Source organism: Synchiropus splendidus, chromosome 16 (genome assembly GCF_027744825.2).
Source record: "Synchiropus splendidus isolate RoL2022-P1 chromosome 16, RoL_Sspl_1.0, whole genome shotgun sequence".
In the NCBI taxonomy this organism is placed as follows: Eukaryota; Metazoa; Chordata; class Actinopteri; order Syngnathiformes; family Callionymidae; genus Synchiropus; species Synchiropus splendidus.
Window position 1 is genome coordinate 16,360,110 of NC_071349.1, and position 26,287 is coordinate 16,386,396.

The 26,287-nt window shown below is 41.2% G+C and overlaps 1 protein-coding gene across 2 annotated transcripts in view; it reads left to right on the forward strand.

Annotated features, from left to right (window-relative positions):
• The window catches only part of kidins220a (kinase D-interacting substrate 220a), a 41,823-nt gene that overhangs the window by 1,132 nt on the left and 14,404 nt on the right, over positions 1–26,287 (forward strand). For both annotated transcript variants that reach the window (XM_053844418.1, XM_053844419.1), the window contains exons 2-23: positions 2,826–2,984; positions 3,681–3,779; positions 4,315–4,413; positions 6,266–6,364; positions 6,558–6,656; positions 6,732–6,830; positions 7,478–7,675; positions 7,759–7,857; positions 7,952–8,050; positions 8,141–8,239; positions 8,313–8,490; positions 8,562–8,726; positions 8,789–8,968; positions 9,217–9,382; positions 9,464–9,615; positions 10,134–10,234; positions 10,656–10,841; positions 11,107–11,247; positions 12,988–13,225; positions 13,304–13,395; positions 15,148–15,292; positions 15,901–16,063. In XM_053844418.1, coding sequence (XP_053700393.1) covers positions 2,853–2,984; positions 3,681–3,779; positions 4,315–4,413; positions 6,266–6,364; positions 6,558–6,656; positions 6,732–6,830; positions 7,478–7,675; positions 7,759–7,857; positions 7,952–8,050; positions 8,141–8,239; positions 8,313–8,490; positions 8,562–8,726; positions 8,789–8,968; positions 9,217–9,382; positions 9,464–9,615; positions 10,134–10,234; positions 10,656–10,841; positions 11,107–11,247; positions 12,988–13,225; positions 13,304–13,395; positions 15,148–15,292; positions 15,901–16,063 — 3,029 coding nt within the window. In that variant the 5' untranslated portion in view covers positions 2,826–2,852. The remainder of the gene's footprint in view (positions 1–2,825; positions 2,985–3,680; positions 3,780–4,314; positions 4,414–6,265; positions 6,365–6,557; positions 6,657–6,731; positions 6,831–7,477; positions 7,676–7,758; positions 7,858–7,951; positions 8,051–8,140; positions 8,240–8,312; positions 8,491–8,561; positions 8,727–8,788; positions 8,969–9,216; positions 9,383–9,463; positions 9,616–10,133; positions 10,235–10,655; positions 10,842–11,106; positions 11,248–12,987; positions 13,226–13,303; positions 13,396–15,147; positions 15,293–15,900; positions 16,064–26,287) is intronic.

Genomic DNA, 26,287 nt, shown 5'->3' on the forward strand with positions numbered 1-26,287 from the left:
ACAAAAGCCTTGTAATTGGTTACAATTATTAAATATTTGTTTGACTGAATAATAATCGAATGTAGTGAATACATATGTTAAGAATCTTCATATACAATAAGTAAACAGTTAGATCTTGTCATTGAAGTCACGCAGCTGAAATCATTATCAAAGGGCTTGAAAGATTCTTTTACAAAAATTGTTACAAATACAAATATCTGTCAGACATCTTGATGGCATTGGGCTGCATATTCCGTATCAGACTGATCCTCCCTCGCTGCACAAAGGAGCAATTTCGTCGCTCCTTCCTGCCCACTGATGTCAGGTTACACAACAGTTAAACTTTGGTTGGACTCGGTGTGCATTTTTCCACTTACCCTCATTACGTATTTATTTAAAACATTGTTAGGATATTTGTTTATGTATGATATCTATTTATTTATCTCATGTTGTTTGATAATTTGGTACGTCATTGTTAAACGTTTCTTTAAATATGCGATGTGGTGTAGCCACAATGTAATTTGTGGTTTTGTATGCTAAGGCTTCCATGATCAATAGTATGGAGGATTGTTTTTGTTCAAAATTCTGATACAAATGAAGTATGATTTTTGAAATGAATTCCTCTAAACCAACTATATTAAGCATCATTTTTAAGTTCGTCCTTTTATGAAAAGAGACTTTAACATCTCTATTCATCATAAATGTGTTCGTAGCAAGCCTGTAAATCTCAATTATTAATTTCCCCTGAAGCAGCCATGTAGCGAATCTATCAGCGTGGCTATTGTGCTGGGTGAACAGGGCGTGTGCCGGCCCCCTCATCTAATATTCAGCCTGTAGTAAAGGTGGGGGATGCTGAGGCTAAGCGGCAGTGCTTGTTGACTGTGTGTAGATGTAAGCAAACCAGAGATTTCCAATAAACTGAACCATACACCAAGGTGAGTGACTTTATTTTTGCATTATTTCCTTCTCTTCATCCTTCACCGTCGACAGATGCTAAGAAATGACCTCCTTTTTTGCACAGAATGCAACAGTTCTGTATTTTCCACTGCTGTCTTGTGTGTATTATTGTCAGAATATGTTTCTGTTTAAAGGTAACGGGCAGTGTGTCGTAAAGCCATTCCTCAGTTCTGCCGTTCGGTGAGGAGCAGAAGAGGGCGTGTCAACAATCCCTCATTGTTTTGACTGCCAACAAAGGATTTTATTTCCGTTGATGTCGCAAGCCATTTAATGTGAAACAGTATGAACTGAAGTATTCGCCAGAAACAAAAGGGATAGAGTGTCAGCTGTGAATGCGATTGAACTGAGTGAACCTTTTGTACTGCTGTCGGCCCAGCAGGCGTGTGACACCTAATCGTTTGTTTGCAAAGCCTGAGCTGTGTTTCGTGTTGATAATGTCGAATTGGACAGCAGGTAACATCATGTCCTGTCGGTTTTACAGCCTGATTTTCCGTTTTAGGTCCGTGACCATGACGGAGGAGTCGAGCTTGATAAATGATTGATGAGGTTCTTTATTGATCTGTTGAATGTCTAGCACACACCCAATTTTAAGTGCTTTTATTTTAAATTTGGCAGGTGTGTCTTGTGACATACTGAACAAAAGTGAACAAAAAAAACAGCAGGAACTCACTTCAGTTTAGAGGATGATTCTGGAGGAGACAAGAGAGTTCATTGTGGATAATATCCCTGAGTGTATAAGTGACTGTGGGTAAGATGAGCCCAGAACCACGAGCATGTCTCGTCCCTCCTTTAGATAGAACCACAGACCAATTTAAAGAAGCAGCAAGTGTGTAATTGAGGTTTGTCTTGATATAATTAGAGCTCACGGTCGACTGCTCCAATTGTCTGAAGCCATCATTACATGGAACGATGAAAGGCCCTCATTTGTCCACAGCGGTTTTGATGACTTGAAGCAGTTTCTCAGTGAAGCAGAACCGTCCCTCTTCTTTTCAGCTTGAGCAGACTTATTGAAAGTGAACTATCTTTATCTTTTGTGTGCAACAAGCTTGAAAAGGAGAGGTCAAGCAGTCGTATGTCATGGTGACTTTTTATACATTTGTTTTAACCTGTGATGCATAATTTGTTCTGCCCTTACCCTGGTTATTTATCTATATCTATTTGGTTTATTTATTTTTTTTGAAGTAACTTTAAAAAATACAAATTCAGTTACTAATATAATAATTCAGGGAGGGATTCGATTAATTAAAGAATCAAAATTTGGTATATTGTTGAATCAAATGATGGACCCATACGTACAATATTGTTTATTTTACATCAGTTTGACAGTTGCACAATAAATCACAATGATGGCTATATTCAAGTTTTTATATCACCTTATTTAAATAAAGTGAAATTAAATTTTAAGACATTTTTGGGGTTGTAATTAATTAATCATAAATAACTCGATGAAGTCTCACCACTAATAATAATGTAATATAAGATATAATAAATCCGTCCATCCAAATCAAGGCTTCACAGGCAACCATGGCCTCAGACTCGAAGATGTTCATCTCATCATCATTCTCACTTTCAAATGCAAACCAAACAACGCTGATGCTGAGGTTTGCTGAAAAACAAAACACAAGTCTTTGTCCCTTAAAAAACAAACCACCACACGAAAACAAAATATGACAAAGGGAAAGCATATGAATGATGGATTGCTTGATAAAATCAATAGTATTTATTTGATTTCATTTTTCTGTCCGGCTGAGGTTGAGCATGTGATTCCTCCTCTGCCCGGGGAGGGATTTCTCTGCTGTTCTCAAGGTTTTGTATTCGCCCTGTGGGTCAGATTCAAATCATTCCCGTGCTTACTCTGAATGCTAATCCGCTCCTCTGTCTCGGCCCAGTGGTGTGTAGGTGTTTAACGTTCAACCATGGACACCACCACCTCTTTGAGGATGACCTCTCTGACCGTCCAGAGTCTCTTCAGCTACGTGGAAGAGGAGAACCTGGCGGCCATGAAGGCACTTCTCGACAAGTTCAGAGACGTGGACAGCAGAAGTGATGTAAGTCATTGCATTTTCTAATTTCATATAAAATAGCGATCAATGGAGTACATCCTTTTTTGAAACAGCTTTTTTTTTGTTGTAATTTACTCACTTTCCCCCTTTATTTTTAAGTAATATCTTTTACACTTGTTAGGTGTCTATTTTTCCTATTTGTTCATTTTAATGTATTGATGTTTTCCTTTAAATGTGTTATTATTATTATTGTTTTGGTTTTGTGGAGCAGTGCAGTGTAAAGACGTTTTATGAATGATGACTGATACTTTCACCTCTGTTTACTATATCATGCAAATTTGCTTCACACCAAATGAAACCACATTTAGATTCATTTAGCTGTTCACTCCTCCTACATGATCTTTTTTTTATCTTAATCGAAGTCAACCACAGGACTTTTTGTCATTAAAATTTTATTTACTTTTCAATGTATAGTCATTAAATTTAATGTCATCGTGCATGTGCTGATGTTTTTTGGTCACGTGACAATAACAGTTTATCTAGTCTCTGTTGCCATTAAGCTATATAACAGTAAATCTTTTTGTACGATGCTTCTTATTTTGCATAAAAACTGTTCGCAAGGCTGATTTAAACCCTAACATTTAGGGCAAACTAGCCCAACCTGCCAGTAGTATAGAGTATTTTAGATTTAGCCTGTTGTCTGACAAACACGCATCACTGCTCCTCCTTCTCTGGCTTCAGAATGGGCAGACTCCTCTCATGGTTGCAGCCGAGCAGGGAAACCTGGAGATCGTGCAGGAACTCATCAGGAGAGGAGCCAACGTCAACCTGGACGATGTCGTAAGCATCACACACGTGCACGGATTGAGGGAAGCTGTGCAGGTGGCGTTGCCTCAGATGACGCAGCTGAGCCTCCATGTTCTGTATTGCTGAACTCACCACAGGCTTCAGCCTCAGCTATTATGAGTCATAATGACAACTTCAATTTGCCTTCTCTCTTTGGTCTAAATCACAGGATCTGCATGCTGGTCCACACCCTTAACTTTCGGATTCCACCCTCCTAACACGCTCATACACAGTCACCTTGCATCTGCCCATGCGCATGACCACAAGTTCACCTGCAACACCTCTCATTAACATTCACCCACGTTCAAGTAACCTGCTATCACACAAACTCATGCTCAGTGTCGCAGAGGCAGCCAGCAAAGGCGTCACTTAGTCGCTCTTCTTTATTATATAAACTGTTCCCATGAGCACCTGGTATGACCAGCTGGTAGGTTCTGACACTTTCTGTGTGAGCTCAGACTGGGCCTCCGGCTTTTAACATCAGAGTGAAATGGAGTTTCCCACCTTAATCCGCTGTCCTGTCGTTCAGGACTGCTGGACAGCGCTGATCTCGGCGGCGAAGGAGGGCCATATCGAGGTTGTGAGGGAGCTGCTGGAGAACAATGCTCACCTGGAACACAGAGATATGGTAAGGAAACTGAATAATAATCACAGTAATGATCATAAAAATGGCACTGAACCTCATGCTGGATGTTGCTGCTAAGCCATCAATTAATTCCATTCATGTCAAGAATGGCCCTAGTTAAAAGAGTACAGCAATATTCCCCACAAATATATTGTGTTATTAAAACTACTGTTATTTTCAAATCATTTTATAAAACGATTATCCAAATTGTCTGGATTATAAGGATGTCTTGTATTCAATAAAGAGTTATTTATTTGAATGCCTCCTTCATATGCCTGCAGAAGTAGAAGTCATTTGTTCAAGAAAATGATTGCACAATAAGTCGACCATTAAACATGTGACTAAGCAGATGTGGAGTAGCAGTGTCTAACATAGAGATGGTTGGGGTTAGTAGAAAATATTAATTAGAATTTCATATTTAATCAGATATTTCATTTTATTGTCAATAAAATCAATTGTATCTCCTCGATAGAACAATTGTTAACGCGTATACTGGCAACGTGGTATATTTTTGAATGCCTTTTATGAATATATTTCAGGATCACTAAATGTGTGTAAAGGGGGTAATAAGAAAAAATATAATTATTATTACTATATTATTACTACAATTTTTTTAACTTCTCAAGAGTACCACCCAGTCTACCAAGCTTTCTCCATGTCAAATATCGGCCTTCACCGATCCATCAGCCTTGAAATGGCTCTTAAAGCGTATTACTAGCTCAGAGATGGATATTCTCTGCCCGTAATCCCATTTACTGTCATTTAATGTTCTCCATACTAGACTGTGATGTGATTTGCTGGAAGGATACAGTCAGAGCAGCGGCAGACAGTCTTCTGTGTACGAGCTTCAGCTCTGGATGGGATTAAAGATTTATATCACATGGCGAGGGTGATTTAGTATGCTGCCCTTTTTTAGGGCAACATTGCACTGTGTTTTATCTGAACTGCAACTGCCATTTTAGAGAGACAGAGAGACAGAGACAGAGGAAGAGCTCTGAGTCAGCGCTTCACCTGAGTCATAGCTGTTCTACTTCTATCTAAGATCAGGGCCAGTTGCCACTGTGGGATTTTAAATAATCCAGACTAAAATGCTGCTCAGTGGGCAGTGTGTCACATCTGTAAATAGCACATTTTCCAGGCACAAATGTAAGACATGATCCTCTGCTTTGTGGTGTTCTCAAGTAATACAGGAATTTGCTCGCTTACGTTTCTATTTTTCCCCCCGAAACTTATTTTTGATCATCTGTGCCTTTTGGGTGAAATCTAAAGATTCTTTTTTCACGGTCACTTTTACTTGCCCCGTAACTTTTTTACTGAAACATTAAATGTTATTGTTTTACTGAGATTTCATGCTCTTTCAAACACTGTTTCATGCCTCTCAAAATAAAAGAATAAAATAAAGTTTAAAAAACATTGAAAAAGTGGCTTCATATCTTATTGACCTGTTTTCACCAAAGTTGTGTTCCTAAAATATTTCCCACTTTAAAATATCTTCCAATATTTACTATTTATTTTCAGAATCTTAAAGTAAATGAATATGAAAATGAAACAATATAGAGTTAAATAACATATTGTACATATAAAATGGTGAAATTACATTTGTTTCCTGGTTTCTCCTTGTTTTACAACATTTTACTAACAATATTTTTTGTCACATTTCAAACTGTTTTTTGCCTATACTTTTCGCTCAACAGCCCCTCGCAGCAGTCGTAGTACTGTATATACTGTATAATATATAGTGTGGCCCATTATGAATTTAAAATGTTCTCCCATGATTCCCAAGATATGAATATCAAGTTCAAAATACTTTATTTGATAAAGCTTGCTAATGAACTGTCTCTGATTTTGTCCGCAGGGCGGGTGGACTGCTCTCATGTGGGCAGCCTATAAAGGTCGCACCGATGTGGCACAGCTGTTGTTGGAGAAAGGCGCGAACCCGAACATCACTGGGCAGGTATTAGAGCTATACTCAGTCTTCTTATATTCCATTGAACAGTTGTGAACTAACCCAGAGTTTATAAACTGTCAAGCAAGTCCTTTGTATACGGTGTATTCACTTGACATGGCTCTGAGCGTCAGCATAACCACACACCTGGCACTGATCATCATTGCCTTTGTGACCTCACCATTGTCGTATCTCCTTAAAGTACAGCGTCTACCCCATCATCTGGGCCGCCGGTCGAGGCCACGCTGAGATCGTCCATCTTCTGTTGCAGCACGGCGCCAAAGTCAACTGCTCTGACAAGGTAGTGCCTCATTTCTTGCTCTCTTTTTGAGATTACATTGGTGGTGGTTATTGAATATGTTGTTTGTTGTTGTAGTATGGAACTACTCCACTGATCTGGGCTGCCAGGAAGGGTCACTATGAGAGTGTCATGCACCTGCTAGCCAATGGAGCTGATGTCGACCAGGAGGGGGCAGTAAGTTCTGTTGCAATTCGCTGATAATTTTTTTCTCCATTTTTTAAAGATAATTTTAATGGATCATACAAAGCAAATGAACAATTTTACTTGTCAATACTTGATGAAATGTGTTTAATGTCATCACATTTGCCTAAAAAAAGTTAACATGCTGTGAGAGTGAAAAATGTACAGTAACTGTTTTTGGTCACCTGAATTCAGGTAATTTGATGTCCAATCATCACATTTATGTCTAAATGTGAAAAAAATAGATCACAAATTATGTGCATTGATTTGTAAAGGAAATGTATTTACATTTATTATGCTGACTTTTCATAAATTGCTATCATCTTGATGATTAGTTTGTTGCATTCACGCATCACATTTTGAAAAAAAACTGTCAAAATATTAAATCACAGTTCATTTCAACGTGACATTTATGGTGTATTTCACGACTCCACATGCTTCCTGGTTGCATCACATGACACTCTAATCTGTAAAAAAGACGCGGCACGTATGGGTTCAGGTAATCACTCTGTATCCGTGATGACAACCTGAGTAATAACACTATAACACATGAGGCATTAAACTGATAAATAAAAAAGACATATTAGCCACTCAAATGTGGTTAAACCAGCTAGGCTAACAGTGGGTGCATCTCTTTTCAGAACTCTATGACAGCTCTGATTGTAGCGGTCAAAGGGGGCTACACTGAAGTGGTCAAAGAGCTGCTGAAGAGAAACCCAAATGTCAACATGACGGACAAGGATGGCAACACAGCGCTGGCCATCGCTGCCAAAGAAGGTCACATTGAGATCGTGCAGGACCTGCTGGATGCTGGCACCTATGTCAACGTCCCTGACCGAGTAAGTGGTCTCATCAGCTGACATCTGACCAACAGCTTCATTGAAAGCACAACTCTAAGATCACTGTCCTGTTGGTTCTTCAGACTGGAGAGACAATGCTGATTGGGGCAGTGAGAGGAGGTCATGTGGAAATAGTCAGAGCTCTGCTGAACAAATACGCTGACATTGATGTCCGCGGACAGGTAGGACCCTGTAGTGAGCTGTTAAAAGGCTCAAAATATTTTCTGCCTTGTGCACCTTAACTCAAGAATATGCTGTTGCCTCTTCTCAAATTAGGATGGTAAGACTGCCCTCTACTGGGCAGTTGAGAAAGGCAACGCCACTATGGTGAGGGACATCCTTCAGTGTAATCCCGATACAGAGAGCTGCACAAAGGTATGAATATAATAAACATTTAATCAATTCACCTTGTGTTTTGCGTTTAATATAATTTTCCCAACTCTCTGTTATTGGCTGCTATTCAAGGATGGTGAGACTCCGCTTATTAAAGCAACCAAAATGAGGAACCTTGAGATTGTGGAGCTGCTGCTGGACAAAGGGGCCAAGGTGTCGGCTGTTGACAAGGTAGTGCAATTTGAATGGCTTTAAAATTGGCTGTGGATGGTTAGATTTATTCATGTTCTTTCTGCCAACATAGAAAGGGGACACACCTCTTCACATTGCCATCAGAGGAAGGAGCAGGAAATTAGCCGAGCTGCTGCTTAGGAACCCCAAAGATGGCCGCCTGCTGTATCGCCCAAACAAAGCCGGGGAGACGCCATACAACATCGACTGCACCCACCAGAAGAGCATCCTCACTCAGATCTTTGGAGCCAGTATGATCATATTACCTCATGATTGACACGATGGTGACACTTGTGATGACCACATGTGGTCTCTTTTTTAGAACACCTTTCTCCGTCTGAATCCGACGGCGACATGTTGGGTTACGATTTGTACAGCAGCGCTCTGGCTGATATCCTCAGCGAGCCCACCATGCAGCCCCCCATCTGCGTTGGTCTGTACGCCCAGTGGGGCAGCGGCAAGTCTTTCCTTCTCAAGAAACTTGAAGGTACTGCATCTCTGCATCATTTAAAATTAGAATGGGTTTTAACTTCATCTTTTTTTTGTCAGATGAGATGAAGACCTTCGCAGGACAGCAGATTGAGCCGTTGTTCCAGTTTTCCTGGCTGGTGGTTTTCCTCACTCTGCTGCTGTGTGGTTCCCTGGCTGTTGTCCTTGGCTTTACTGTGGATCCTAAGCTGGCGATCGCGGTTTCTCTCAGCCTTCTTGCTTTACTCTACATTTTCTTTGGTATGTAGAACGTTTCAGTATTTTTCTGTTTGTTTAATGTTAAGTCACTTTTGATCAGTAGGTGGTGCTGTTGTATCACTGAAGATAGATTTTTGTTGCCTCAAATGAGAGCTGGTTTGTTGTTGAGAATCATCTGATATGATTCCATGATGAGTAATTCTGCTAAATTAGTTTGCATGTTGCAAAAAGTTTTATCCCTCTTCATTTTGACAGGAAATCTACAAATATTTCCATTTTTTTTTCCACAGTCTTGGTGTATTTTGGAAGCCGCCGTGAGCGGGAGAGCTGGAACTGGGCGTGGGTCATTAGCACCCGGCTAGCTCGCCAAATTGGCTACTTGGAGCTTCTGCTGAAATTGATGTTTGTCAACTCACCTGAACTCCCTGAACAAACCACACGTGCACTCCCTGTCAGGTGAGGTCTTCTCTCTTTGCGATACCATCCAACTGATTCTGAGACGTGCTGTAACGCTGCCTTTCCTCTTTCACCTCACAGGTTTTTATTCACTGATTACAATCGTCTGTCGAGTGTTGGCGGAGAGACATCCATGGCTGAGATGATCGCAACGCTCTCAGATGCTTGTGAAAGGGAGTTTGGCTTCATGGCCACTCGACTGTTCCGGGTTTTCAAAAACGATGAGGTCCAAGGTGACTCGACTACATTGTTTGACAGTTTTCACCCTAAAAAAGAAAAGAATCACTGTTCAATGTTAACACATTGTTTATGAAAATTTGCACATCAAGTATCGTCTTCTGTAGCTACACTTTTTTGGATCTAAATCTTTATATTGAGACGCGAAACCATATAATTTTCAATTCCAGTCTTTGTCTCATTGTGTGTTTATATTCAAGATCACTGAATGATCGTTTTTGTTTTGCCTATATCCATCACTTGTAAATTTATTCCAAAAAAAAAGTACAATTTATCTCTGCACCTATGCACTAGGTCATCTAATATCTTAATATTTAGGCTTTTACAATGGATTAGTCAGCAAAAAATATATTATTAAGGCAGGTGTCTTGAATTAGAATATATTATTCTTCAATAAATTATATGAAAAAGCCTGGAAATGTTATCAAATTAACTGGCAGTTTCGATGGGCCAGAATAGTTTTAAGTTTTCAATGCATTTGCTGAATCACTTTCTTCTTCTTCTCCTCTCCAAGGTAAAAAGTGGAAGAAGACATGCTGTGTTCCTTCATTTGTGCTGTTTGCTTTCACTCTGGGCTGCTTGATCACGGGAATGGCTCTCGTGGCAATTTTCAACGTGAGATGAATTCATCAAGTCCTTCTCTTAAAATGATGTGTTTATTTAATTTCCCCTACATTTTCCCCACATTTATATTATACTTGTTTCTACATATTCAACATGATAAACGTCTGCTGACGTGGTTTTTAAGTTTGATTTAAAGCGAGAAATTCAGAACCATTTTTGCTTCCAGTGTGACAAACGCAGGCCTTTTCCAATTTCTGCTTATACTTTTGCGATGGTCCCTTCTTTTAATTACATTTCCACTTATTTTATTCAGCTGGAGTAACACATTATTCTTGTTGATTGTTATCTCCATAATGAAGTGTAATGCAGTTTTTTGGGTCCCTCTGTCGCCAAACTCCATGTTTGTCTCCTCACTTTGTGAACTCGTTGCCAAATTAAATGCAGTCATCATCTATTTTATGTTAATTGTCAGGTTCACCATGAGAACCTGACAGTGAATACAGTGATGATCGCGATGGCCAGCATCGTGGGCCTGGCTCTGCTGCTCAACTGTCGGACCTGGTGGCAGATGGCAGACTCGGTTCTCAACTCTCAGAGGAAGCGCCTGCACAGTGCTGCCAACAACTTGCACAAACTCAAGAGTGAAGGATTTATGAAGGTAAATAGGTCAACCGGGAAAGTTTATCTGTGTGTCGGGGGAATGATTTATGTCGATTTAATTCAATTATTGAATTTGAAATTGAAAAAAAGTACGTTCTAAGCTGTTTTTATGAACCGCTTTCATGCAGACATGCAATCCCTATCAAGGAGGGCAAAAGTATGAACTCAATGCTGCGCACTATAAATTGATGGATTCCTTTACAGGGTTCACTTTTAAACAAAAGTTTTGCATTGGATTAATAATCTGTTTTTCTTCACGTCAGGTTCTAAAACACGAGGTTGAGTTGATGTCAAAGATGGCGAAGACCATCGATGGATTCACTCAGAACCAGACTCGTATGGCGGTCATCATCGACGGGCTGGACGCCTGCGAGCAGGACAAAGTGCTGCAGATGCTCGACACGGTTTGTTTGCGTGTGAATGTGTGTCTGCGACTCTCTTGTCTGATGAGTGGATAAATTCAAATGAATCGAATTTACCAACATCTGTCACTTCAAGCAGATTTATAACCATGAGACAAGCTGGTGCAGAGCAGCTGCTGCCTGGCCTTGACTTTCAGTGCCTCCTTTACCTGTGCGTACGCCGCTCACACATCTCCAGTGGCGGAACCCTGGAGTTCCCAGCTGTCCGATCCAGCTTCCAACTTAAGCTTCCTTCAACCAGCTGCTGTAATAGAATTTCCCTTAGCCAAATGTTATTATTTGGAGAAGCGATCCCAAAGTAGATGGCAACCTCCTGCGTGCTAATGTAATGTACTCATCTCTCTGAGTGACTCCCAGTCACTCTGAAGTCATCTTTTGTTTCGGGAAATTGAAATGGCTCTGACTCTGAAGTCATTTGTAGCTCAGACAAATGACCAAGTTTGTTTTCCCTTTCGCTCTCTGTCCAAGATTTTACGCTCATCATGCTCGCGCTCTCTGTCATGTGGCTTTCAGAACAGCTGCCGCGAGGGCCGAAGGTTCATCAGCCTGCAGGGCGAGCCGCAGGCTTCTCCTCAGCACTAAACAAGCCGTGTATACATGTCCACCAAATTAGTGTCCTGTGACACTTTGACAACATCCCTCAGTTAACAGTGGAAAACCCCAACATTGAGAGCTTCAGGCATTCTGCAGCAATCCAATTCAGTAGTTGTAAGCTTGGAACTCAGATAACCGATGGGAAAGCAGAATTATGTTTGTCATATTTTGTTTTCCAGAAATGATTGTGTATTAAATTGGAATCCACATTTTGACATGATAAAGAGATTAGTGCCTTGTGGTCTTTTTAGTGACAATGGCAAGCTGATTTACTTCACCACATGTCTGTGAAAATCAAGATGATGAATCCAAGCATGTGCGTGCACAACATTCCCCGTGCCATTTGCAGCATGTGAAGCATATTGTCCTTTAGTTAGTGATAAAAAAGACGTGGTGATAAAACGTGTTGATGCTTGTCATGTTTGTAGTGCTTTTGACTGGAAAATGTCCCGGGGGCCCTTTTGAAAGTTTGCGACTTTTATCGGTGTTCTTCAAGGATTAGAGCTACTTTAAAGATGAAAAGTAGCACAAATAATTCTGTAATCTCGTGTGCTTAAGGATTTGGAGGAGGATTTTAGTATGTTCGTCGAACAAATTAAATCAGTCCCTCCAGACTTTCTGGCTCTTCTCTAATTATTATGGCTCACTTAAGAGAGGGGTTCTTTCTGGGGAAAAAAAACAATGAAAATTGATTGATTTAAAAGTCATGAAAACTATTTTTGCCTTATTTTCATACAGTTACTATTGGACCCATTATTTTTTCAAATGTGTTTCTGTAGTTTCTACCTTGGACTCTGGCATGACTTTTGAAATTATTTCATGTCTCTGATTTAACACCGTACGTGTGCCATGTTAATTCCTCTCAAGTCATTACTGAAATAAACCTTCCCACTTCACATCCACTACATCCGTCTTGTCTTTCGATTTATTTTTGCAATTCCCTCTCTACATTTTCAGACAGTCAACAGCATTGTTCTCTCTATTCTTTCGAATTAAACTCATTTGCCACCACAAGATGTTTTTAATGATCCTGACTTGAAGCAATTTGTTCAAAATTGGAAGCAGTTTTTTAAACAATGCCCAATGAGTTTTCTGAGTTGTGATTTACATTATTCTTTCTTCTGCCAGGTGCGAGTGCTCTTCTCAAAGGGGCCTTTTATCTCCGTCTTCGCGAGTGACCCTCATATTATCATCAAAGCCATCAACCAAAACCTCAACAGCGTGCTAAGAGACTCCAACATTAACGGTCACGACTACATGAGGAACATCGTCCACCTGCCTGTCTTCCTCAACAGCAGAGGGCTGAGTACAGCGAAGAAGCTTTGCATGGCCGCCCCGGCCAACGGTGAAGCCCTGGTTGCTGAGGGTAAAGAACAAAGCCTTTTGATTCATGCTGTCATGAGCTGCTACTATTTATAATTTAAATGTGTTCTTTTGCGTGCAGGATGGCATGAAGAAGTTGATCGCAAAGTTCTCCAGGGTGGTTCGGCTCAGGAGCAAGCCAAGTTTGGCAGCAAGACTGCTCTCAATCGAAGGGTACGTTGCCATTGCATTGTATTTTAAGACACAACTTGTAGCACAACTAATCGAAGCTGCAAACGCGATCTTTCACAGCACGTTCTGATGACAAAGCAAGCCCTTGTGAGAAACTTTCAAAAGAGGTCATGTTAAAAGAGGTCGCTGGCCCTCACCTAGTAAAGCATTTTGGTTGTGTGTAGTTCATCAAAAAAAAGTCATGAGCATCTTTGTAATTCACACTGGTCTTTTTCTAGCTGTAAAATGAAATGTACAAAAGAATATATGACGTATATAAGTAAGCAAGCATGACTTTCGTTTTTTTGTGTCATACTTCTACCTGCTAAGAGCTTCTATTTGTTCAACCTTACCTTTTCTTATAATTAACCTCAGATGGTAGACTCAGGTGTTTAGGGCCTCTTGCTTCTGTAGATGAGAAAACTAATATACGAAAAAAGGAATGACGGGTAGATGAGGTTTAATGACCCAGTAGCGAGGGGTTGATGTTTCATGAAACAGTGTCCTGATTTTCAGAGGCCACCAGATGGCGCCGTCTGCTGTTTAATCATTCAACTAAAGTTAACTAATTCAATGAAACTTCACAGCATTTCTATACCAAGAGCAACATCTAGTGGCCTCTGAAAATTAGGACAATGTTTCATCAACCCTGCAGTACTGTTTTATGATACCTCAGGAACCCATCACGTGAAACAAGGCACCAAAATGAAAAAGAAACACCAGTATTAAGTTCTGCGGCTCTGGTCTCAGCACTTCTGAAACTAAAAGGAAAAAACACTGTTAGTCTGGGGCTAGTCTTGGTAATCTACTCTCAACCTCTGGTTAAGTTTTGAGCTTGAAAAATGACCTGCTCTAGTATATGCAAGTATTTTTCTAGGCTGATGGCACATTTCAACGCAAAGCCCACCAAGAGTTGAGTTTATCTCATCCTTCACTCATAGGACTGTAGCAACACCAAAGGCAAATTTGCTTGCCAAAAGAAAACACTATTTAAATGTGAAAGGAACTGTGCTTTTGTGTTCAACACCGCCTAGCAAAGTTTGGAGTCGCTGCTTTCTCGCTGCTCTCGCTTCCTGAAGGGGTGTTCAGTTGAAGAGTCGCTCTTGGCAGGCAGTGCGGAGGCCAGAGGACAGAAGGAGACCGAAAGAGCTCCGTGCTCTGTATGCAGCCAAAGTTCCTGGTGTAATTGATGTAATGGCTGTTTATCCTTCCCGCTGTGTTGCCACAGTCTAATGACAAGCCCGAGCAGCAGTGGGTCTGTGAGACAAAACGTTGGCACCAGATCTGCCAGTCGGAAGCTAAGCGACTTTGTTGCTGATGCCTGCGACCCGGCTTTATGTACGGTTTTGTTTTACTCCAAAATAGTGTTTGACCCCTTCATTTAAATCAAGATAAAAAGACAGAAGGGAGCCATGATTGTTATCAAGTCAATTGTAACCTATAGATTTTCATTTCTATTCAATTCTGTTCAAAATGAAATTCTTAACCGCGATATCCTTCTCAACCTTTTCTCCCAACTGAGCCGCTTGCCCAACGTTTCATCCCTGCGAGAAAGAGGTCATGAGATTGACATTACAACTTCAAAGACAACCGAAAAGCTTTTACTTGGCTCATGACCAGGGCAGCTGTCTGAACCCATCACAGATGGTCACCGCTAGATTTGTCTATTGATTGTGGCTGTATGTTACTTTTTCCTAGTGGTCACGCACAGCTTTTTTTTTTTTCCTCAAATTTGTCTTCTTGTCTCATCTTCAGGACACATACCGCCGTCGCCAGATGCAGAAAACCATCACCAGACAGATGTCTTTTGACCTGACAAAGCTGCTGGTTACGGAGGACTGGTTCAGCGACATCAGTCCGCAAACAATGAGGAGGCTACTCAATATAGTGTCCATCACTGGTGAGACAAAAAAAAAAATCCAACTGTAGGTGCATCATTGAAAACACTGATTTCACTGTATTTATTGTACATTTGAAGGCAATTTGGGGCAAATACATTCACAATGTCGCTGTGGTTTCAAATGAATTCCACTCAGCAGAAGATGATTTCTTACCTCTTGGCCCCCTCTAAATCTAATTTATGAAGCATCTGAGTATGATTATGGCCACAATGTATGAAATGACAGAAGCTTACAGGCTGCTCTAAATAAAAGTATGTGTGTTTGAAAGACACAGTGGCTTTTGTGATGGTTAAACAGGAGACGCCGTTGAATTTAAAGATCAGTCACTGGTGCGTTTTCATAATGGCAGTCAAATTTTTCACTTAAATGTTTAAGCAGTTCAGACTAGATACGTGTTGACAAGATGTCTTCTGTTTATACTCCCATCCACCTTATTTATTTGTTTTTTTTGGTTGTGAATATGGTCATGACCAGGTGTTCTGTAGGAGCAGAAATGCATGGAAAGTGCTGTTAAGTATTATTTGAAATGAATATAAATAGAAGTAGTACTGAGTAAGAAGTAGAAAATGTGATTTTCATATCTCGGATAATAACGTTTTTGTGGCAGGTCGTTTACTGCGGGCCAATCAGATCATCTTCAGCTGGGATCGCCTGGCGTCATGGATCAATCTGACGGAGGAATGGCCCTACAGGACCTCGTGGATCATTCTGTTTTTGGAGGAGAGCGATGGAGTTTCCGACCAGGTCTCTCTCAAAACAATCTACGAGAGGTAAGCACATGTACACACGCCTGTGGGAAAATAAAGTAATCCTAACTTCCACATGACCTGACTTGAAAATTTCAAACTCTGGCGTTAAAATATTTTAATCGATTTTCCAAAAGTCAGTGATGTTTCGGAGTTATGTGATCATTAAGAAGGTGCATGCGTGTAGAAGGCTTCTTTGAAGATTAAAGATTACTAAGAATTAGAACACTCTGTTCCTCTGATCTGTCTTGTCCTCAAAAGTCCCATCTGATTGGATTTACTCCTTTGAATGTCTCATTATATGATTTATTTGGAATAAGGTCAAAAGCCTGGTTAAAAAAAAGATGTATTTCAGGAGCTGACCAAAACTTTACTTTGTGTAAAATATTTATACAAATACACCTATTTGTTTACATCCTAATACTGTAGTTCTTTTAATATTTATAATCCAACTTTGTTTTGGATTATTTGCTTAGTTGTTGTCATAATAATAGATGACCAGCAGATGGCAGTACAATATCTAGATTTTATTTCCCGGCCGTTTCACATCTGTAGAAGACGCCGAACGCATTTCAGGTTATGAAGTTAGTTGACCGCTGTTTCTTATGGTTTCTATTTTATTGGAGTTTTAAAGACAGAATGAACTAATGCTGCCATTAAGGGAGAACATGTGCGTGAACAGCTTTTTTTCCCTGAAAATTTTAGGTGATATCACAATTTATCCATTTTGGATTAAAAATCAAGTGGATCTCCACTTTGGCATGATGTGATCTGAACAGTGCATCCGAGAAGATGGACGTGGGTAGAGTCACCGGGCTTGTGCGCTGTTGTGCATCATACGCTGGCCTTTAAAGGTTACACTCTGTCACAATACACTAGCGCTTGTGACTCCTGCGGCAGCTAAGTGTCACAAACCGTTACTGTCAGCTGTTCGGCCGGCTAGATTCACTCCCTCCCCCCCCCCAAATCACGGCACTAAGACCTCATTAGTTTGTTTTCCACTGAGCACCAGTGAAGATTTTAGTGGCTGTACAAAATTATTTTTGGAACTTTTGGTGAATAAAAACAAGAAGAAAGATTCACTGTTTCCATAGGAGGTGCGTCAGACTTGACCGCAACACTAAATTGATGTGGGTGATGCTGCTCATTGGACCTAATATAGCAGCATCATATTTTTGACCAACAGTCCTGCTTTTATCTGTACCTCGCTGTGTCTTTCCAAATGGCTGCTCGGTTCCTCTGTGCTTGCAGCAGAAGCGGAGTTAATGATGATGACAGGAAGCCCTAAACAGGCTAAACACGACGCCTTGCCTCGGGCTTTATCTCCTGCACAAATCTTCTCCTGATAAGATTCGGGTCATGGTCTTGGTCTGTGTACCCTTTTCTCTCGCGTCTTCTCTCTATTTACTCATGCTCTACAGCACTTAAAGTCCCTTTGTTGGTCCCCATGATTTATTCTGTGTCTTTCTTTGCGATGGATGGCCACTTGACTGGCTTGTCAGAACCTCCGGCTGCTTCTTGTAACCCTTTGAATAATGGTTATTAGGTCCAGCTTTCTGTTTTTAAATGGCCGTTAAAGTGTTACCGTTTCGCTTCAGCGTGCATCCTTAGTAGCCAGTTATCATGCTCAGCCATTTTTACACAGCAGAACTATGCTTCCCTTGAGCGTTACTAAGTGAATATATTAGTGCTGAAGTGAACATGGGGGTGAGTCAGCCCCTTATAGGTCAACTGTCGCCCTGCATCTCAGTCACAAGGCCTGCATGCACTCATTCTGTATCAGTTTTCCAGCACTGGGACATCAGTGTACACAGTACAGGAGGTAGACTGTGTTTTGTTTTTGCTCTATACACAACATTCCTCACATTTAATCTTATCAGAGTAATAAAAAAAAATCACAGTTTTTATCCTGTTTTGGGTGTACGGCATAATATCAGAGCTCTAAATACATAAATACATTTTCAGGAGCAGGTTTTATTTTTCCGTGCCTAGGATTAATCCAGTACAGCCAGTTTAATCTGATGGGGAATGTCTAATCAGTTAATATGTTCAGTAATTTCCATTGTTCACGGTGGGGACATGGTTGCCAAGATTAACTGGAGGCAGCTACACAAAGGGCTGTCAAAAGCAGTGCAAGACATTAAAGATCAATGTAATGAGTGCCATATTGGGGGTTCATTTCTCAGGTGAGTACTAAGGTTGTCAACAGTTTGGCGTATTGAAGCTCAGCTTTATTTTGAGAATCTGAATTTCATTGTGATGATTGCGTTTATAGTCATATTTGTAACTCAGATACCAACCTAGTGAGAGTCTGGGTCTGCTGACTCAAAAGTAGTAGCCTCAAGACGCACCATTGAAAGTCATGACCTCACGGTCAACTTGAAGATATTACTATTCTTTTGAACTAAACTCCAGACTCCAAACATTCTTGCTGTTTTAACTGATAAATATTAAAAAAAAAAAAAACACAACTGAGCAAAAAGCCAGAATCCTTCTTTTACCAATTATGACAGTTTTCTCTGTCTGTCTCAACCGATCTTGAATAGAAATGCCGAGTCCACCTAGACCAATCTCACGTACTATAACATTAGTAGCTGGCTATAATGGAAATCTGTTGCCTCTTCCTGAAGTCAATAAAATTGGCCACCTGCATTTACGTGTAATTGTTCTTTCATCTGCACCAAACCGAGGAAGCACCAACTTATTGCTGTTTTCTGGTCAATTGCTCCCAAAATGTACTTATATGCGACGCCGGTTTAATGAATCCATCAGTATCTTAATGAAAAAAAGCCATCTTGTTGCTCCATTGCCTTACGGTTATAGTTGCGCTACTGTTTTCCATTAGCAGAGTCCTGTTTTTCTGTTGTTTAAAGCTGTAACGTTTAGCCATTTAGCTCAGCTACCTATTTTAAGTGCCGTTAAGGACTCGCACCAACCTCCTCATTCAGGGATCCTTTTTTTAATTTAAATATTTTGCTCCTATGCCATATTATGCGATTCTCGCTGTCAGTTTTTAATTATTCTGAAGATTCTATGAAGCATATCTTTGACAGATTGCCGTGTATTTTGGATTGTCTTTCACAGAGTTTATTCTTGGATGCCTCCATTCTGTTCTCAGTTTAAAAAAAAGAAGTGTCACTGGTCCACAAACCAGATTTCTGCTCTGACATCTGGTGCCCCGTCTCTGCCAGGACGCCCGCGCTGTACTTTAAGTGGGTTTCCGGTGCTACACCTGAGTCACACACACACACACAACACACACATTGGTACAGTATTATTGCATGCCATGCACTAACAGGCGTACACACACGTTGCTCTCACACCAGTACAAGAGCATATGTCACCCCAAATCCTCAGAGGGTGAGTGTAATTAATCAGACCCTGAGACGCAGAGTGCTTTCAGCAAACAAGCATATGCACACAGGGCGTGCTCACACAGTGAGGAAGCACATCACAGCAGACAAAATTGTTTCAGGTAAAACAGAAACGGAACACTGTCAAACATTCTTCATTAAAGTGGAAGCTTTGTCCTGCCTTGACAATAATTCAGTCGAGCGATCCTGGCTTGAATATGCAGCAGTCGAACTTCATAAAAACTGTCTTCTCAAGTGATGCAACATTAAAATCTTTACTTCTACTCTGACGATTATTATAATTTAGTTGCAATTATCTTACGGGATAAACGCTACCTTCCAGACAGTGATGTGCTTTGTTTAGATGACTACTTCTTTTAGAAGTCTTCAACATGTGACCTATTGTTCGAGTCATTTCTTTTGGTGAGTGTGACACTTTCCTCCGTCCGCGGCAAAAGCTTTAAAAATGTTCGCTCACACTCTCTGAGGGAGCCCATTGTCCTGCCGTTTAATCCCACTAGGAGGTATTTCAATAATGGAGGCCGTAAAAAAAAGGTAATTCGACTGCTTGTTGAGCTGCCAATAAGCCCCCAAAATGTGTGTGAATTTGCGAAAGCGTCTGCAAATGCCTCCTGTGCCTCGCTGCAAATTTGGCTTGCTCACTGATATGGCGTTGAGACGCTATAGCAGAGAGATGCTGATACCATGACTGTTTGTGAGATAAAGCCAAATGGAGACTATAAATAAAGAACGGTTAGACGAAGATAAGGCAGGGTGTTGGGTCTCAGGAGGTTAAAAAGGCAATTGAAGGAGCGCAGGAATACCCTTTTTAGATCTAACTACCAGCAGGATTGTTGTGAGGCAAGTTGGTGTGTGAGGGTCTCAGGTGGATTCCAGCCTCAGGTGATGCTGCTGCTCTCGGTGAGACAGTCCAGGTGGTGGACACACACAGATTCACATGGATGTCCCCCTGGGGTCTCGTGTGGCTTTTGATACAGTGAAACCGGTCCTTTGCTGATTGCACATGAGAGAGTGTTTGTTTTGGTCAAACCTGTGTCTTCTGTCTCCCTTTGGTGTTTGGCAATGTTGACTAACGGGGGATTCAGCGCTAGCCAACCCCCAAAGAGGTGTAGTTTTTTTTGAAAAAAGAAAGAAAATAGCACCAAGCTAGAGCTGGAGTTTGTGAATTTAAGTTGCCCAAAACAACTCATATGTGCACAAAGCGGTCACACGTTCTGAAAATGCAACCTTTCCTTGAATACTTTCCGGTGGTAACCAGTTGCACTACCACTAATGCATTCCAGAGTGGACTTTAGTGAGTTGTGACCTGGAGCGGCAGTCTTGGGATGCCATACGACGGAATGAGAAAACCTTCAAAACCGTCCTGGATCCAGCGATACCAAACTCTTTCCTGAATATTTCATTTCAATATGCTCAAAGTATCAACTCTTTGGTTGAGGTAATAACTTCGGTTGCCAATGAGGCTTCATGAAACAGTGTCCTCTTTTGCAGACCTCAGTGGGTGGCATGTTTCATTGAAGTAATGGGTCTAATCTTAAGATATAGAGCAGGAAGTGCCATCCAGTAGTCTGTGAAAATGAGGACACTGTTTCATGAAGCTTCATAAACCAAACACGGCTAAAGGGACACACAATTAAGAGCACTTCAATGTGAACTTGAAACACCTTATGGCAGTGAATATCCGTAAAGTCAACCTTGAAAACTGCTCAGTTTAAGATAAGGATTCCTGAAGCTGTCTGCCTTCCTCAACATTGCAGAAGCTGTCAAAAACCAAGTGGCGGTTGTTGCTTAGTCATGTGCTGTGTGCTTATCAGCTCTCCTTGTTTTTGATGCTACATTTGTTGCAGTGTTGTGAAGTCTAGTCGAAACTGTGAGATGATCGTTGTAAAAAAAGAGAAGATCCTTGAGGTCACTGTTGTTTTATGCTTTATCAACTCGATGTCCAGAGCTACGAACGCTGGAAGGTGGTGTATAAATAGCCACACGTGATTTTGAGGAGGCTAGTGGTGACCTTTAAGTGGACTGCAAGACTCACCACTCAGCCACAGCAGGAGCCACGGGCACACATGATAGTGCTATACAGACATGTTGCGTGCACATGAACACACACATCCGGTCCTGTTAACTGATGTTAACATTTCAGCCCTTCATATGTCAAGGAGGTCATCCGCTCTCAGGCGTGTGTGTGTGTCTTTGTTGTGAAGAAGAGAGTTGCTAGGGAACAAACATAATGAGCTATATGTTTATGAACATATTCAGGAGGGTAAGTGGGCATGAATTAAGCAGATGACGCTATCACTGTCAAATGAAATATTTAAAAGGAATGAAAATATTATTTGCCAAAAAGTGACAGGATTTTTCAGATTTTTTGGTCCTATATATAAAAAGGAAAATTTGTTTTGTTATGCCCCAGGTATGATTTCAAAAGTCCGACCTTTGACCTTTTACACCACAACATATAACAGCCCAGAAGATTATTTCTAAAAACAAATATATATAATATTGGACAAAATGGCTGAGATGATCGCGAGTCATCGTCTCCAAAAGGGTCTGTAGTTATTGAAGTTCAGTAAAAAAAAACAAAAAAACGCAGTAGTATCAAGTATCACAAACATCCAAACATTGCTTTTATTTGTTTGACTTTCAACCCAGCAGTTTATCTTTCTCTGGACATCTTTCCCATGCCTGTGCTAACACTAACTCTTCATTATAAATTGATGATCTTTCCAGACGTCCCAAACTGTCTCCACTAAAGTAGCCCACCGTGCGTGACGAGGACTACCCACTTGCCATTTCAGATATCAAACCACTGAATTTGTGACCTCTGTGGTGTAATTAGCATCGCATTGAGAAGACTATACCTTATCCTTGCCAAGTTCTGCTCTCGAGTATAAATCACTAAGCTGAGGTTTTCTTGTTATAATGCTTCAGAAACAAGACAGATCAGAGGGTTCAGGGGAGGTTTTTGGGTTCTGGAACCAGACACATGAGTTTAGTCAAGAGTTCAGGAGCCTACAGCTTGTCTTACTGAGCAGCCAAAACTGTGTGTTTTTTTTTTGTTTTTTTTTATCAACACGGTGTGTTTTCCATTAGCTTTGTGGTTGAGATACAGTGGTCCAGCTCAGGAGAAGAGTTTAAGTAAGGATGAGAGGCGGATGGAGCCAAGGGTCAAGAGTTGGGAGGGAGAAGGGGATGTGTGTTTTAATGAAAAGCTTTTATTAAATGAAAACAGTATACTCGAAGGATGACCATTGCCATAATGAAACAACCTGTTTTCCAGTTCGTGTCTTGCTTGACGGTGTGGGGATAATCCTTTGACATGCCTATGAGCAAGGGAGGAGTGTGTAGGCCTAGCTAACTTCTGTACCCCGTCTGTTCAGTGGTGTCGTCCGACGCTGACGGTGGTTGTTCATAGTGCGACAGAAGCGTCTTTCTGTGCTCTCATTTGTTGGAATCTCCTCATTGTTTGCATGTCATCTCCTCGCACACAGGGCAGCTGTAAGGCAAAGTCAAGTGGCACATTCATAACTCCAGCTTCCAAGACTGGCCGAGGGCATAGAGTCTTCGCATTCTCTGCAGTGTGTGGGAGGTTGAAAGGAACAGAAAAGCTCTACCCCAGTCAACTTTGGGACCCATTAGCATTTGGATAAGCCCAAAAAGCTCCTAGTGGCCACGCCACACAGAGCAGTCGAGCCTAAGCGCCCGACTGCAGCGGCTTTAAGCTGTGTCTGGTCAATGGACTCATTGTCCGGACACGGCGGCCAAGATGCCTAATGGCCTTTATCTCACATGTCCTTGGACGGCTTGAAAGTAACAAGCTGGCTTCCTTGGCACTTATGGGCTCGAGCATCCATCTTGTAATTTGGCGGATGATTGCTGATAAGAATAGCTTTGTTCATTTTGTCTGCCTCGTCTGTTCACTGCGAAGATGACTAAGTCTGATCTGATGTGTGTCAATGGCTTCATGCAAACGCTAACAACTTATCATTAGTTGACTTCAAGCGATCCCACTTGAAGTGTGAAAACCCACAAAATCTGCCGTCATCCAAAGGAATGCGCTACGATTGATGTTTTCCTGACATTTTTGAGGGTCTCCTAAAAGTGCAAGGATAACCTTGTTTGTTCTGGTGTATCAACACACTTGTTTTACTGCTTGTGTACGCGCTACTGCTTCAATGGGCATCGTTTTTTAACAATTAATGAAGTTGATTTAGGGTTCAATTTTCGCTAATCCTGCTTTCCTCCATAATAAGGACAAATAGAAGCTCTACTCTGAGTGTGTATAGCGCATGACTCAGTCCATTATCTGATCTATCTAGAAAGGGACACTCGCCATCTCTCACAGTAATCCAATTCCATCTGCTCTTTCCCTTTATCAATTTACTTTTCATTTCATTTTCTGTGTTCGAACATGTCTTGATGGTACTACAACTTTCAACAGCAACATACTGTGGAGGGAAAAGGTTTTTGCACACCATTTAAACACCATACCTTTTAAATATCAGCCCAAGATATAACAGAAGTCACTTTTTATCATCAACCTACTGTATACAGCCTGTGAATAACGTTGGTTTAGCACACCTGCCTTCAATCTCTACTTGGAAATGGACATTTCTGAGTTACGTGCCGGAATGTTCCCCCATGAAGTCGTATTTTTATGTTGGAGCCTGGACTCACCAATATTAGACAGAGAATCCAAGATGGCTTCCCGACTTGTAAACAGGAAGTTTTGTGTTTCATCTTCGTCTTGACTGTTTTCCAAGTGGCAGAAGGATAAGGTGAGGGCAAGGATAGCATTTGTGGACATTGGCATCTTGTTTTGTGGACTTCATTAACTGGAACGTTTGAACTTAACCATGACATCATTCCGAGCTCCGAGGTAAATGGAATGCACCGTCAGGACCTGACAAAGTGAAGTAGACATCATTCTGAGGTCCAATTAAATTCAGCCACAAATGACTGTATTTGAGATCCGTCAGTGTGGAAAGGGTTGTATCTCGAATGCTCTGGGATTTGGGCGAACCATGGTGAAACTTCGGAAGAGTGGCTGGTCTACCAATACACTACAAACCTGAGAGCACAGAAAAGACCCCACAACAACATTCAAAAGACTAGGGGCCTCAACTGAGGAGAGGTCATGACTCAGAAACCTAGATTGAACGGACGCCATGCAGAGATGAAACCTATGTCTAAGCAAAAGCGATAAAGGCTTGACTCATCATCAGGACGGATGGAACAATGGTGGCCGTGGTGGTAATGTGATGGTCTGGATTTGCTGGAGATAAAGTTGGAAGACATAAATGGAACCAAGAATTGTGGTATTCAGCAGGAGCTTGTCCTCAAGCTGATTCGATCCAAGTGTCCATAAACTGCAGCCTTGTCAATGTCCTGACCTGAATTCTTCTTTTACTGCATATAAACTTCACATATATTCTATTTAATTTAGGCCATCTAATCTAATATAATCTAATTTCTACGACAACACATAAAACTGGGTCTCTCTTTTACCTTTCCATCTGTCAGGGTTTTACTTGGTCATCACTGCCCTTGACATGTTCTTCGGAGCAGCCAGAAGAAGTCTTCAAAAGCACTCTGTCTCTCCAATCCCATTATTATCGCGTGTCAACGCAAACACAAGGCTTTTGTGCTGCAAACATCCAAGAAGTAGAATGCGTGGATGAACCATGAAATTACGTTCTATAAAAAGACATTTTTAGTGCTAGGAAAGAGTTCTTTGTATATCAGAAGGAAGTGGCGTGTGTGTGTGTCACCGGCTCCTGTTTGTCTACGGACCCACAAATAAACATCCGTGTAACGGCTGGAAGTGAGGAACACTGCTGATTTCTCCATCTGTGCATGAGTTCGTGAGAAAGGGCCCGTGTCAGTGACTTCTTCAATGACCCCATTTCAGTCGGACGCGGAACTGTGGTTGCAGGTGTGTGCCCGAAACTGTAGTTGGACCTGAATTCTTCTCAGAAAAATATCAGCCATTAACCAGAGGACGCGGCTCTAAACCACCACCAGTACTTCCTATCGAAGACACTTTTGAGAAGTCTTCTTTTGTATTCAACTGCATGTGGTTAGAGACATCCTGCAACCACAAGGTCACGGGTTTGAGCCCTGCAACAGCAGTTGCGTCCATCATCAGCCATCTGTCCTGTCTCCATGTCCTTGGTCAAACACCTGGACCTCTAACCGCAAGTGTAATTGAAATAACCTCCAAGTGCAGAGCACCTTAAAAGATCTTCTCATTTTGGGGTTTTTGGAAAGTTATAATTCTGGACTAAATGCTCACCGGGAGCGGAGAAAGGGCTGGATTGTCAGGTGGCAGTGGGTGGGTTCACCAGATGCTGACCTCGCTCTGACTGTGGCAGTGTGCTGCAGCAACGGTGCTGATCATCCCATCAAGTCTCAGATGGGCAGCACAGTGTTTGCTGTTGAAAACCCGGACGTTAAACTGAAATCACAGTCTATTTTGCGGCAACCAAATTGGTGGACCATCAAATTATACTCTATAAAAAGAAAGTGTTTGTGTAACCGTTTCCTAAACTGGTAGATGTGTTTGATGTCACCAGTGTTAGAAAACATTTTTTTTTTTAAGAAATGGAGGGAGAAAACAAGATCTGCGGTTTGCTTCTTCATCTGATGGCATTTGCATGTTTTATTTGCCATGGTCTAAAGTGCCGACTGTGGTGGATACAGCTAATAAATAGCAGCTTTCTGTGGCTGTATTTTGATTTAAAAAATGAAATGGTTCTTTTTCTGGGTGAAAATGGGAGGAAAAGGTTTACACCCACCGACGTGAAACTCTTCAAAAATGCTGTTTACTTGAGGCCTGTGATAACAAACATCACATTGACTGTAGCTCGGCACC